The sequence below is a fragment of the Lissotriton helveticus genome, chromosome 2_1, assembly GCF_964261635.1.
Source record: "Lissotriton helveticus chromosome 2_1, aLisHel1.1, whole genome shotgun sequence".
Lineage (NCBI taxonomy): Eukaryota > Metazoa > Chordata > Amphibia > Caudata > Salamandridae > Lissotriton > Lissotriton helveticus.
Genome location: NC_136059.1, coordinates 266617878 through 266631795, shown reverse-complemented (window position 1 = coordinate 266631795; position 13918 = coordinate 266617878). Strand labels below are relative to the sequence as shown.

Here is a 13918-nt window from a genome sequence, read left to right as displayed (position 1 = left end):
TTGTCGAAGATGTCCACCGGGGCCGACTGCCGGGCCTCGAGGCGCGCCACGCGCCGAAGCCGAATCGTCTTCTTCGAACGAAACCTGGCACAAGCCATACAGCTGGCTTCGTCGTGGTAAGGCGACAGGCACTTGTTGCACACCGGGTGGACGTCGATGTGTGGATACTTCGATCCACACACGGGACACTTCTTGAACGGGCTCCGTTCCCTGTCGCGTCGTCGAAGTCTTGCTGCGTCGACTGGGCCTCAATCACCGAAGAGTCACTCGACTCCCTGGGCATCCGACTCTCCGAGTCGGAACAGAACCGGGCACCGAACGTAAACAATACCGACGGTTTGAAAGGCCTTCGGGCCTCGAAAAAGTTTATGTTGATTCCGAACTGGAGATAACGAAATTACATCCGAACCCAATGGCGGAAAAAAACAATCTGAGGATGGAGTCGATGCCCATGCGCACTGTAGTCCAGGGGAGGAGCCACCTATCTCGTGATACTTCGAAGACTCTTCCAGGACAACAATGTGCAATCATCCGGACCCAACACTAGGTGGCGATCTATGCTATAGATATGAATTCAGAAGCCCACATGTCTCGAACGAACACATTTTTGAAACAGAGCCGCTTGGATTCCCAGTGCAAAGGCCAGTATGTTTTATGAGTATATCTGGAGTCAATAGGATAGCCCAGGGGGTTAAGGGCTCGCTGTGATCTTGAGATTAAAATCACAGCACGGTTGGTTCAGCTTTCTGAAGCCGAACAAAGGTGTGCGCCAGTTTCGGCTGGATGACTGCTCAGTTACAAGGGTTCTGTGTAAGGGTAGTGTGCAGATCCATAACTGTAATCCTTACAGATGTCAAATCCCCCCTTCCGCTTGTGGTTATCTGAGATTTGAAGTCCTGTTTATCTCTTTATAAAATCTGCCTTACATGTCTAGGAATGGGCAGAAAACCTGGACTGGATGAATTACCTTCTCACGATTACACCTCGAAAACTCGATGACTGTGGAGTCAAACTCCTTCATAGCACAGGTCACTCCTGGCATGTCACTGCCTGACAATACCACAGACTTCTCAATGGGAAAAAGAGAGCTGCGAGGGGTGTAATTTAGGCTGTTGGCTAGTGCTTAGAGGCCTCACTCTTGGGTTTTGCCCTCCATCTAGTACTGACCGCGACACAACTCGAGGGCATCGCACGCAGCTGACACGGTGTAACAATAAGAGCCACTATAACACAAAATAAGTTTTTCTGCTGATGTCTGACTGCACTGGTCTGTGAAGCGACGGCGCACGCGGTAGCATAGTGCTGCAAAGTTTGAAGCGGTTTAGAGCTTTCGTTAGTTCGAACAGGCACGAGAGACCATTCGTTTTCGTGTCAAAGGGGAACAAAGGAGCAGAGAAAAGGAATACCTCACGCCCTATTGTGGAATCGGCATGGATGGGGGTTGTGAGGCAGGGTCGGCTGCCCTGAAAAGACCAGGATCCTAGTGTGTGCGTGAAATGAAAGCCTAACAAAGGCAAGGCGCGGGACGCTATTCTTAAAGCGTTCCGCGTTGCAAACATAAATATATAAATATCTTTTTTGTTAAATAAACCCACATTTTAAACAAAAAAGACGCGCTGGCGCCAATACTGATGTGCTGCGCTGAAGGAAAGAAAAACAATACAATCTTAACACAAACAGCACTTCGTGCGTGTTATATATATATACATACACACAGTTAAATTAACCTGCATTACCCGCATTTTAAAAAAGAAGACGAGTTGGCACCAATACTGATGTGCCGCGCTGTAAGAAAAATAAGAAAAGTGCATGCAAAAAGTGGACGCGAGTGGTGCACGTAGACGCGAGTGGAGCATGCGCACACACAATGGGAAAAGTGAAAGTAGGCTGGCGATTGGTTTGCGATGTGTGCGCACCATGACGAGAGAGGAAAGCCATATGGCGCCTCTGCTCGTCATTGTGCGTGTAATCGCAAGCTGGTGGCCAAGCCTTTGGTAGCACTCTTAAAACCGGCAAAATGTTTCGCAGAGCAGCTAATGCGCTGACTCAGCGAGACCTAAAAAGCAGGAATAGGTACAAGGAAGAAGAATGGGTATTTTGAAAAACTACTGGGTTGTTCGATGCGTTTTGACTTTGAGTTATCACCCTACAGTCTCTACAGAAAAAAAGAAAGTGACTCATTGGTCTAATTCACCTTTTGTCTGCTCTTTGCAGATTATGCAGCCAAACAAACCTTAATAATGAGCCACTTTCATGTTAGGATATATGGGGAAATAAAGAAGAATGAGACATGCTTTTAAATATTACATACAACATACAGTATGAAAGTTAAAAAGAATCAAGAATGTTAATCGGCAGATTAAACTGAAGATTTAAGAAACGACAGGAGATAAAGAAGTTATGAAACAAAAAACAGGTAGTAAAGTGATTAATGAAAAAACACAGGTTATAAACATAAAACAACCACAGAAATGACCAAAGTTAATCACGATCGTTGCTGGTACAGAATTAACTAATATTCTGCTTGTGGGTGGGGTGAGATGGATGAAAGGGAAATACAAAACAAACAGAACATTTCTGGTGTTCACACCGAGATAAGGCAGCCCAGTGTAGATGGACAGCAATAACAGTATGGCACTAGGCAAATCGTATTTACTGCATTCAGTTAATGGAGAAAATGTAATAGCTGGAATTAAAATTAAGAAAGGGAAAAAGATAGAGAAAACAGAGTCTACTGTGTGCAAGATTTCAAAGAAAACGGCAGCACTACAATTGCTAACAAAATGGATTAAAGGAAAACTGCACTACTATATACCTTGCTCTTTCTATAGCTTCTGTTCTGTGAACATTAGAAAGCTGTCCGAGACAAAATCGGTCACCACCTGAAGGATCGACATAGCCATCCACAGTCACAATGGGGCAGTTTGAAGGAACCTTAAATGTCTCCCCAACTTGCACGTCCATTTCGAAGTAAGCGATGGAGCACCAGTACTCGGGAGCTAGAGAAAAAAGCATAAGTTAAATACTGGAGTGCTACCTAAATAATATTAGAAGACAGTTACCCAGTGCCGCTGTGATATCAGAAAAGGTTGCTCATCATTTTGCAGTAACGTGTATTTTCAGCCCTAATTACCCTAAATTCACTTCAACATGTTGAATAATGCTGTCATTTGTACCACACATGTACAAAGCTCAGCAACCAAATACTTCCTCAAAGCGTTCTCGGTCTCTCAAGCTGGAGGAAAGGCACCTGGGGTGGGGGCGGGTGGAAGGGAGGGGGAGATGGAGGGGACTGTGGCCATAGAGACCAGGGTGCTACACAAAGGTACTTTTACTGCACATTGCTTTATTTTCCTCATGGTGCAAATACACAACTGTACAGTGTGCTGCTTAGCACTGATCCTTTTATCTACACACACATCACCCCACCGCCCCAATCACATATTTTCTCAAATACAATCTCAGACAGACTACACTTATCATGCTCTTCTATGCAACTGATGGTTAAAATGCTTTCGAATAAAAAGCGAAGTATGAGCTGCATGATTAACTCCTTTAATGAAAATCAGATAATATAACAGAATTAAGACTAAAGGAAAAACAACGACTTTGGCGAAAGGAAAAGAACGGACTACAACACATGGTTTACATTACGTTACGTCCAGGCTCCTGTTCATAAGGCTTAGGAAATTTCAAGACTAACACAATGCCGAGATGAAAGAAGTAAAGGACATATGTAGTCTAATGGCTAATTTACTGATTCTGAAATTAGGATGCAAGAGTTCAGATCTTGGTTTTACCACATAATCAAATACTTCCTGATCCTTGACAAATCACTATCTCCTAATACCTCTGCTGTCTTAACAGAAACAACTGATAAACCGAGAATATGCATCTGTGAAGTGAAAGAAAAACAAGCATTTACAATGCAATGGTTTCGCCTTTGGAAAAGTTAGAGCTATTGGCATTGTAAATGACAAAATTTGTATTTATGTGTTGGTTTTGATAACATAAAAAAATGGCATTGTCATTTACATCGCCATTAGCTTAATCTCTTGCAAATGTGAGACCTATTGTACCCTACGGACGAGCTCAGCAGACAGCAATTACTACCACACACACACACCCAGAGCCAGCCACACACACACACACCCAGAGCCACGTGTCCTTTGTTTAATTATTTTCTATCAAGTTTTTTTAATCCGTTTTGGAATTGCTATTTTAATTTCGACTTTATCACTTTTTTGGTACTGCATAAGTACTTTGCACATGTCCCCTTCCTGCCTTTGAACGTACAGCGAATGTGACAAGTTAAAAATAAAATGTAAAGACATCTATATTGCTCCTTCACTTCAACAACCTTGATTGACCTTCTGAAATCCAGGATGGCATCTCTACTTCCAGCTCTTATTGGTCCCTTGCAGGTTCTTTTGGGGCGTTAGTGCAGATGCCACGGTGGTTCTGCCCCGCCATGTTGCGGTGGAGGCTTGGGTAAGATCGAGGAGGATGCCGGTCGGTCAACCCCTTTATTGGATCCATAGCACCTGAGCAGAGTTAGCATCTCTGTGCTGAACGTCTGGAGTAAGGCGTGGGAGGAGGACGGGAAGGAATAGCCTAGGAGTAAAGGAGATTCCTGGTTAATGATGAAGGTACTTACAACACTGGAGAGAGCCAGCCACGAGGCGGTTGTATTTCGATTGCACATACCAAAAGGTAAATGTCCTTCTAATGCCTAAGTGGATCCTTTCATCATTAACACAATAGACCTGCGCTTATTGGCCTCTGGAACATGAAAGACGTGGCAGGCCCTGCTGGGAATGAACCCTTGCCTTGCTGTTTGCGGTCGATGCTGAAAGGGCGCATCGGGACCATACGTGCTTCTCAGCACCACTTCCCCATCCCCGCACGTCAGGCGGAAAAAACGCTTCTGTGCCAGATGCAGATGACATAAAAATGCTGCACCGCAGAGCAAGGCCTGTGGCTGGAGACACAGAGCTCAGCCCGCGCGCGCAGGCTCCAGGCCTCTGTATCAGGCCGTCATCGGGGGCGGCTCGAGGCAGCACAAAGCAATGTAAAGGTGCATGGTGATCACGTATGCAATCTATCGATCCTGATCTCACGGTCGATGACATCATACGATTCCACAGAGGCCAATGATGAACTAGAGTGGTGTATCCTTCGTTACAAACTGCAACACTGTACGAATCAGAGAGAATAACATATTTACAAACCAAAGGGTCATCTTTACAAACCAGAGTGACATCTGTACACACCGAAGGGACGTCTTCATAAACCAGAGTAACCTCTTTACACTAGAAGAAACATCTCGAGCATCCGCTCAGCCCCAGCTCCATGAAAAAATGGCGGCCGCAAACATCAGGCAAAAAAAAAAAAAGTAAACACCCACAATGGGCCCACCTCTTCGTGACGACAAAAAAAGGGGCGGATGAGTAAAAATCGCCGGAACGCCCACGAATCTGCTCCGGCAATGACGGACAGATCTCTCTTCCAATGGCTAGCCTCCATTTATGGAGCTAGCCAATGGAAGAGCAGGCGGGACAAAGCCCCCATACTGTTCTAACATAAGATTTCGCCGGCGCGAACGCTGCTGCGTAGCGGACACCAGGCGAAACCTAAAAACTACACCACACAGCATTCAGGCTTTGATGCCGGACCATCATGAAACCGGAGTGGAGGGAGCTGAGGGGGAGGAACTTGGTGTTCAGGAGCATTCCACAGATAGCAAGCACATTGGCTGGTGCAATGTGAGGAGGGGGCAGCCACCAGGCTCCTTCTGCCACATACCCTTGTAGACAAGCCTTCACATGCTCTTCAGATGAATGTACTCTGCTTGACTTTGAAAACTTGTGCTGTCCTGCCCAAGCAAATTTTCTAGTTTATTCTATGTTTTTACACATGATAGTCATACAAAGCTAAAACACTTCTCCCAGCCTCTCAACCCAAGATATGTAGTGACTGGCAGTGGTGGCAGCATAAATAATCTCAGGCCTTTAAATATTTTCATCTGTGGCGGAACTCTCATTCGGACAATCCAATCCACAAAACTGGGATCCAATGCTTTTACTGAGTCGGTGCAGACAAAGTCTGTTTCAAGAGTTGATCTGTGAATGGTAGGCTCCATTTGGACAACTTGTGCACTGCACATAATATTGGTCTCCACTCTATCGAGCTTGTGCTAGCCATCGTAGGCATCCTCCGTTCATTGCTACCGGAAACCTGCTTAGCATAGGAGTGTAGATCTCCTCTTCCTTCTTGCCCTGGGAGAAAATAATCTATTCCCCAATCCTCAGTTGTGCTTATCCTCTCTTCAGCAACAGCCGAAGCGAGCTCAACATGGAGCCAATATACATAACATCTAGATGAGTAAAAAAAAAAAATATCTGTAATCCTACTTGTTAGTCATGTTTTTTTTCTCTCTCTCTGTGTGTGCATCCCTGGAAAAAATATCTCTCTTCAGAAAGCACCTCCTCAGTGGAGGCAGGATGTGGGCTTTTTGAGAACGTGTCAGAACTGCTTTCATCATGCGTTTCTCCTTTTCATGAAGCACTCCATTTGGTGGATGACAGGAGGTGGTCAGTCTGAGTCAGGGCTGCTCTCGCATTGCTCAGTGCAAAAAAGTAACTCGCTAATAAACAATGCATCCCTTTCTCATCCCTAACCTTCAACTACAACATCAACTAAGCCAGGGCATACGAAAAAACTACACCAATGGCATGTGCTAATATTGCATTCACGTGCACAATACTAGTTTAGGGCCAGAAAATGCAGGCCGGTTCAAAATTAATGGGGCATTTTTCAACTAAGGCCTTACAGCTTTTAAATTATGGGTGCTCAGTGTGTTTCCTAAAATCTAAGCATAAGCATTGTTGATTGTGTAACATAAATGAAACAAGACTCAAATATTAACAGATCACACCTTGCTCATAGACTTCCACGTAAACAAAATATATAAAAGTTTCTGGCAATATGGTCAGGACAATGCAGACAGATTGGTTGATGAAGTGAAGATGAGAGTGGAATCACTAACTGCAGGGCTTGTCTAATGCAAACATACCTGTAAATCTGTTACTTTTAACATTGGTAAGAATTAGGCAAATTAGTTAGATATGTGTAATGAAATATGAATCAGTGCTCATTCTTTTATTCATTTTGTTTCCAATTCTTAATAATTACAGTAATTACTTTTACGCTCCGCATTTGTAGAATAGTTACTAATAAATATGATTTTTTTTGTGAAATACCAATATGTATGTGTGTGGACTTGTAATAATTTTGGGGTTCAGGGCCGTAGTCACCTGTCTGAGATTCTCGGACAGGTATGTCGGACTACTAACACTCTTCTTCATATGAGCACAACTCAGTGGGAGGTGTAACAGACTCTGTCCAGTCTTCCTTTTCACCGAAAAGCTTGCTATTTCCTTTTTGTAATATAGGATTTCTACCTCTTGTGACTCCAATAATTTCTGGGAAAATGACAATCTCTGCTGAATCAAAGTTTTAGTCCTCAGTGTTTGCATCACAAATGGCTGGCTGAGGGGCACTACTAGATCTTTTGTTTGGCAGTCTCTCTTAACCTGGTTTCTCACTTATAAAGCAGGTGTAATTGACACTATTCCTCTTGTGGCCCTCACTAATCCACCTTGGCCTGCTGCCCTTACTATGAGCTTAGGAAACTGCTACTGCTATTTTAGTCAGGTTGATGGCTTGTTACCTTTGAGTGGTGATCCTCCTACCTCTTCAGTCCATACCAGCAAATAGTACAGCAAACGCAAGCAGCTTTGGATTCTGTACTACAGCTAAATATACATAGGGTAATGTAAGCATTCAAAATCATTTACTTTCTTTCCTTTTATCCTGCCCAGGCAATTTAATTTTTCCACGGATTTCATGTTAGATCCCATCTTTCCTTCCGTGAGCCTTGACGTTCATTCGATATGGGACAGCCAAAATATCTGAATCACAGCATCTTTCATGCTGGCATGTTTCAGATGCTCACTGTCACAACTCCAGGACAGCTTAATTTCAACCTGAAACAAGATGACTCAATGCGGCAACAGTCTGCTCAGAAAAGCTCAACTACTAAGCCATAGAAGCAAACCCAATGGTCTCCAGTCCTGGTAACACACATGCACCACCTGTGGTGTAGAATGGAACAATCACTGTAGGGGAATTAAAACTAGCAGGGGCATTTCTATTGCTTGAAATGATGATGTAGATGGGATACCCATGCCCTTCTACCTTAGCACCCCTTCTACCTTCTTCTCATCCCTTCCCAGCCTCTCCTTGTGAGCTAGAACGAGATTCTGAAGCTCAAACGTCATGGCTTTCGCCTCCTATATTTAATGAGTTCAACAGACTTTGCCATGCTAAAACTAGGAAACACTGGAGACAGAGAAGAGCTAGTTTAAGTCTGAAGGAGGTTTAGGGGGTGCTATCCTTGAACCATGTACAGCACCATTTGGAGAACAGAACTGAGAGGCCAGACGGTAGCGAGCAACTGACCTTTGTTAGTGCAATGGGATTAGAGTTGTTTGGCTTAATAAATCACCTTAAATTCTCTTTCCCTAAACTAGGCCTTTCAGTGCATATTCTTCCCACACTATGTGCCATTCTAATTGAACAAAATTGTCAGACTGAACTTTATGAATGGATATCTACTGTATCCGGAGGTACTGAATCTAGTGATCTCATCTTTACCCCTAATTTGAGGCACTGTGTTGCCAGCTACGTAACTCCCATCTTTAATGCAATATGTTAGAGTATGTTTGTTTTAACTGTTCTATTTTACATACATATTACGGAAGTTCTAAAGTAAATTACTGAGGAGACGGTAATGTAATTCGGTACTATTTACTATGTACTGAGTTAGAGTTTCTAATCTAATCACAGGAGTATTTTTACTATCATCTTGGGATACAGGAATTGTAGTCTGGCATACCATCATGGATTGAATAATTTATTCATCATAAACTATTAAGCTACTACCAAAGCACACTTACCTGGATGATTAGATATAGGAGTCTGGAATGCAAGTTCATTGTGAACAGGCCCTGCAAAAGAGAAATAGTGTATTTAAAATAGACAGTCTCGCCTCCTATGTGTTCACACAATCGTAATAGCACAGCATTAAAAACAAAAGTCTGGAAAAAATGAGTTCAAGGCAGAAGCAAAGAAAAAAATAAATATTAGGCGGGTCAGGTATAACCGGCACTTTTGATATACTTACTTCTGAAGGTGCAGAGATGTAGAGCTTCAAAATCTTATATTTAGTAAGAGCATGTATTTTTTTTCTCTCAAAAAGATGAAAGTCCAAATTGTAATTTTAAATGCTATTCGATTAATGGTTTCCCTTGCAGCTTTCTACAAACTAGCTGGGACCTAGAGACAAGAAGAGCATAACAGATCCTGTAGGGTGAAACACTAGGTCCCAAATAAAACTAGGTTGAAGGCAAATGATTCTATCCATTTTTTTAAATGAGGCATTAATATCAAGGTTGGGTGGCATTTATGTAATTTTTTTTCTTTGCAGGAATTATTATTTGTAAGTGAAATGCAGTATTGTTTAGTCTGAAATGTGTCCTAGCTCATGTTGGGTTGTTAACTTTCTTCCTGCGATAGGATTTTTACTAGAACATAATCTCAATTAGATGATAGGGTGTTATCGTGTAATTCCAGGTATTTTGTGTAACAAGAAACCCCCGAAATGGCATGTGATTATGCCAGCGTAAACAAAATGTCACCTAGGCTAAATTGATATTACCATGTGTTCATTCCCAGTCACCAGACAGGATCGGGAGACTTTTTCTAGGCATTGCTCTTGCGCACCTGCACACGTTGTGTGGCTTCACATCGACTACATCCAGCCCCAGAAATGATGCCAGTCACATATAAGTGCCAGCACTGCGCGCTGAAATACATTTATTTCTCGATTCTGTCCACGCCGGACGTAGCGCTCAATTAGAAAACAGATGCGACAAAGTCCAGACCTCTAAACTGGGCCCTGTTACAGATGAAGAGAAGAGTTAATTCCACAGAATAGTGAGAGCAGAGAACAGTCTGCCGTTAGACAGAGCATCCACCAGAAAGAACATTACTGAAGGTAAGTAATTTGTTCTTCCGATGGATACTTCTAACTGCAGATTCCTCAACATGTGAATAGACATCAAAGCAATACTTCCCAAGGTGGTGGACCTGTGTATTGATTCAAACCAGAACATTCTGAAGGACCAAAAAGGGCAAAGTGTCCTCCCTGACGCACCTGGCTATCAAAGCAGTAGTGCCTGCTTGAGCATATAGAGTGAAGCCCATGACTGCCCAAATAGGTGTCCAGAAAAGGACGCCAACACAGTAGTTGCTACCATTGCTCAGATCGTATAGGCCTTAGACACTCCAGGGGATGATTCTTGGCCAATGAGTGGCTGATTTTTATACAGAGGACTATCCACCTTGTTATGGTCCTTTTCTACACTTCCTTAGCCTTCTTCGCCCTAGTGAACCCCACAAACTACTACTCATCCATTCGATGATCTTTGGTACGATCGATGTAAAAACTCTTTTGGGATCCAAGTGATGAGCCTCTCCTCCGAGGTGTGAGGTAAAGTAAAGAATGCTAAAAAGGTGATGGATTGTATGACGTGAAAGGGCGTCACAAACTTCGACTAAAATGCTGCCCTAGTCTACAACAGCTTGTCTGGGGGAAAACGTTGTGTACTATGAGTGAAAGGACCGAGCTAGAAGCGCACTCACGCAATGAGCTGAGGTGATCACTATGAGGAAGACTGTTTTGAAAGTCAGTAGACGCAAAGGAGAGTTGTGCATCAGTACAAATTAAATTAAATGAAAAGGGATTTATAAAGCGCTCTTAACCCACAAGTATTAAGACGCTGCACCTAAGGAATTCCTAGGCCCTAACCGGGATTCCTCAGTAGGAAAAGATAGAGACAACCCTAAACTGCAAAAAAAGAAAAGAAAAAAGGCAGGACAACTAGTAAATCCAACATTACACAACTTAGACGTGAAAAGCAAGGTTTTAAAATGTTTTCGAAAGGCAACGAAGGAGTCAGTCTCAGTGATATATGTAGGCAAGGTGTTCCATAATTTAGCAGCTGCCACTGAGAAGGATTGAACAACACAAATGCCAGCGCTGAGGACATAAACTTAAGCTGCTTTTCGGGGGGAATGGTTGTTATGAACGTAACATAATAACCTGCTTTTGAATTTGCAAAAATACATTTTTATTACTCTTTTTTTAGACATACCTGATTTTTTGACACATAATTATTTGTGCATGGAAATACAAATGAAACATACAGACTATATACATTTATATACAATACAATTATTACCAAACAAAAATTACGGCACGCTATCCATTTCCCACACTCTTGGCCAAACATTCAAACCACACTACCACTGTCCACTCTTACACACACACACAGGTCCCGGTGTCAGCAAAACTGCAAAAATACAAAATACGACCAACGTTTTTCTCCAAATTACAGTTTTAGATGGTCCTATTAGAGGAAAATCCTCTTGCTATTTACAATCATAATTACAGTCTGATATTTTATGTGACCCGGAACCAAAATTCATTTTTGCAAATTCAAAAGCAGGTTATTATGTTACCTTCATAACAACCATTCCCCCCGAAAAGCAGCTTAAGTTTATGTCCTCAGCGCTGGCATTTGTGTTGTTTGATTATTTAAGGTTGGCTCAGCCTTGCTGAGAAAAGAGTCAAGACCCTTAGTGTTGTCTTACTGAGAAGGATTGAGCCATTTTCCCTTTAGAAATTTAGGGACTGCAACTTTCTTGCCAGCGGCTGATCTCAATGCCTAGTCAGCCTGTACCAATGAAAGATGGACCCGATTGCCAATGCTCCCTTATTAAGAAGTGCAAGATGAACTATATTAAATGCCTTGAAGAACATGCTCGGTCTAATATGTTGCCAGTGAAGATTTTAAAGACCTTCTTACACTGAAAGATGTTTCGGGATGTTCAGGATGAGTCACGCAGCCACATTTTGCACCGTCTGAAGTTTGTTCAGCGAGTAGTTATTGATAATCAGAAACATGTCGTTACAATAGTCTAGATGCGAGGTGATCAGCGTGATAACCACTGCTTTAAATAGTTTCTCAGGAATAAAAGGAAAGATCTTCTTGAGGACACGTGTAATAAAAAAAAGAAGCTTTTGGTGGCGCAACTTATCTTTAGATTGAAATTGAGAGAAGTATACAATAATACACCCAGGTTTTAACAAAATCCACAGGGGAGGGGAGACGCCCACATGACTCCAGCCACCGAAGCTCTGATCAGACAGAATGCTGGGCACCAAACACCATCACTTCAGTCTTGTCAGCATTTAGCCTAAGAAGTTCTCCTTCATCCAACGGCTCTCCCCCATCATACAGCGTTTAAAACTTTCAGCTGTTTCAGAGGGATTATCAGTGAATAGCACAATGATTTGAGTATTGTCGCCATATGACAAAACTTGGAAACCAAAAGATCTCACCAGGACTGCCAACAGCCCTACATACACATTAAAAAGAGTGTGGCTAAGAGTGGAGCCCTGCAGTGCTCCACAAGGAAGACAAATACCCAGAACCAACCGCAGCCAACAATCTGGCGTCTCTCAACCAGAAAGGAGTGAAGCCATTTCAATGCCAAATGGGGTACACATCATGAAACTGATGGCCAAATTAAGGTCCCTCCGTGACATTAGAAAAAGGTGTTGGTGGGAATATATGGCCCAGACGTTTAAGGATGTGCATCACAACAGGTGATTTAAGCATGGGCAGCTGGACCAGTAAACACAAAAATGGCCGATAAGTAACCTTTAACTGCACCCACAGCAAGTTTTTGCTGGATTAAAGACAGCAAAACAAGCAGAACATTCAATGACTTTGCCTTTAATGGGTCTGTACAGAGAGTGTACCTTATGGAGGTGGTCTATGATGGACTGTGGCGAGCCCTCCTACAACAGCAGTTAATCAATGAGGTAGGGGAAGACTGGTATCCCCTACCTCAGAAGACGTGCTGCAACCACCACCATCACATTCGCGAACACCTGAGCGGCACTTTTAAGGCCGAAGGAGAGCACAGAGAAGTAATAATGCTCCTGGCCCACCTTGAACCAGACGTAATGCTAGTAGGACTGCAGGATGGGAATGTGAAAACAGGTGCCCTGCAAGGTCCATCGCTACCATCCAGGCAAAGTGGTTTGGTGATGATAGGGGAAGAAGACTAAGCAGTGCGCTGGACCTTGTTGGCTGGATCCCCGATCTCGGCAGAATGGCCAGGAAAAGGGTGGGCGATATCATTGCACACATGCAGAGAGGCATAGGGAGTGCGCTGTGTCCTACTTTCTTTGAAGTACTTCACGGCCCAGTATACCTTATCTCCAAGGAGACTGGTGCCATCAAATGGTCGGTCAATTAGTGATTGCTGAACGTCTTCCGAGAAGCCCATGGATCCCATCCCTGCGTGATACCAGCGCACTATGCTGGTACCAACTGTCCCCCCATTCAGACAGTGGTGTCCAGGCCCGAACAGATGAAATACTTCACTGCATCCAGACGTTCTTCAATGGTCTGAGCTAAATTGACCCTGAACTCCTCTAGAACTGCTGGTAAAATGTCACCGAGTAGTGCCCCAACAAGTAACTGGCACTGACAAATCTAAGGGCAAGGCTGGACAAGAAAAACATAATTTTTCTAAATGCCTCAATCCTCTTCTACTCCCTATCTGGCGGGGTCATAAAAAAGGAGTTAGGATCGACTCTGCTAGTGCAGACTTGAACAATCAGGCTCTCAATAGTACAGTGCTGAATAAAGAAGCCAGGGCCATCAGAAACCACTTTATGGCAACCTGTCACTTGACGACTTACTGACAGGCATTAACA

General features: G+C 43.3%; 1 protein-coding gene across 1 annotated transcript in view; it reads right to left on the bottom strand.

Moving 5' to 3' along the window:
• SMAD4 (SMAD family member 4) overlaps positions 1–13918 on the bottom strand; it is a 308776-nt gene that overhangs the window by 79095 nt on the left and 215763 nt on the right. Inside the window, exons 8-9 of the mRNA XM_078674808.1 lie at positions 9021–9071; positions 2816–2999 (exon numbers count right to left, since the gene is read on the bottom strand). Of these exons, the coding sequence (XP_078530934.1) occupies positions 2816–2999; positions 9021–9071 (235 nt within the window). The remainder of the gene's footprint in view (positions 1–2815; positions 3000–9020; positions 9072–13918) is intronic.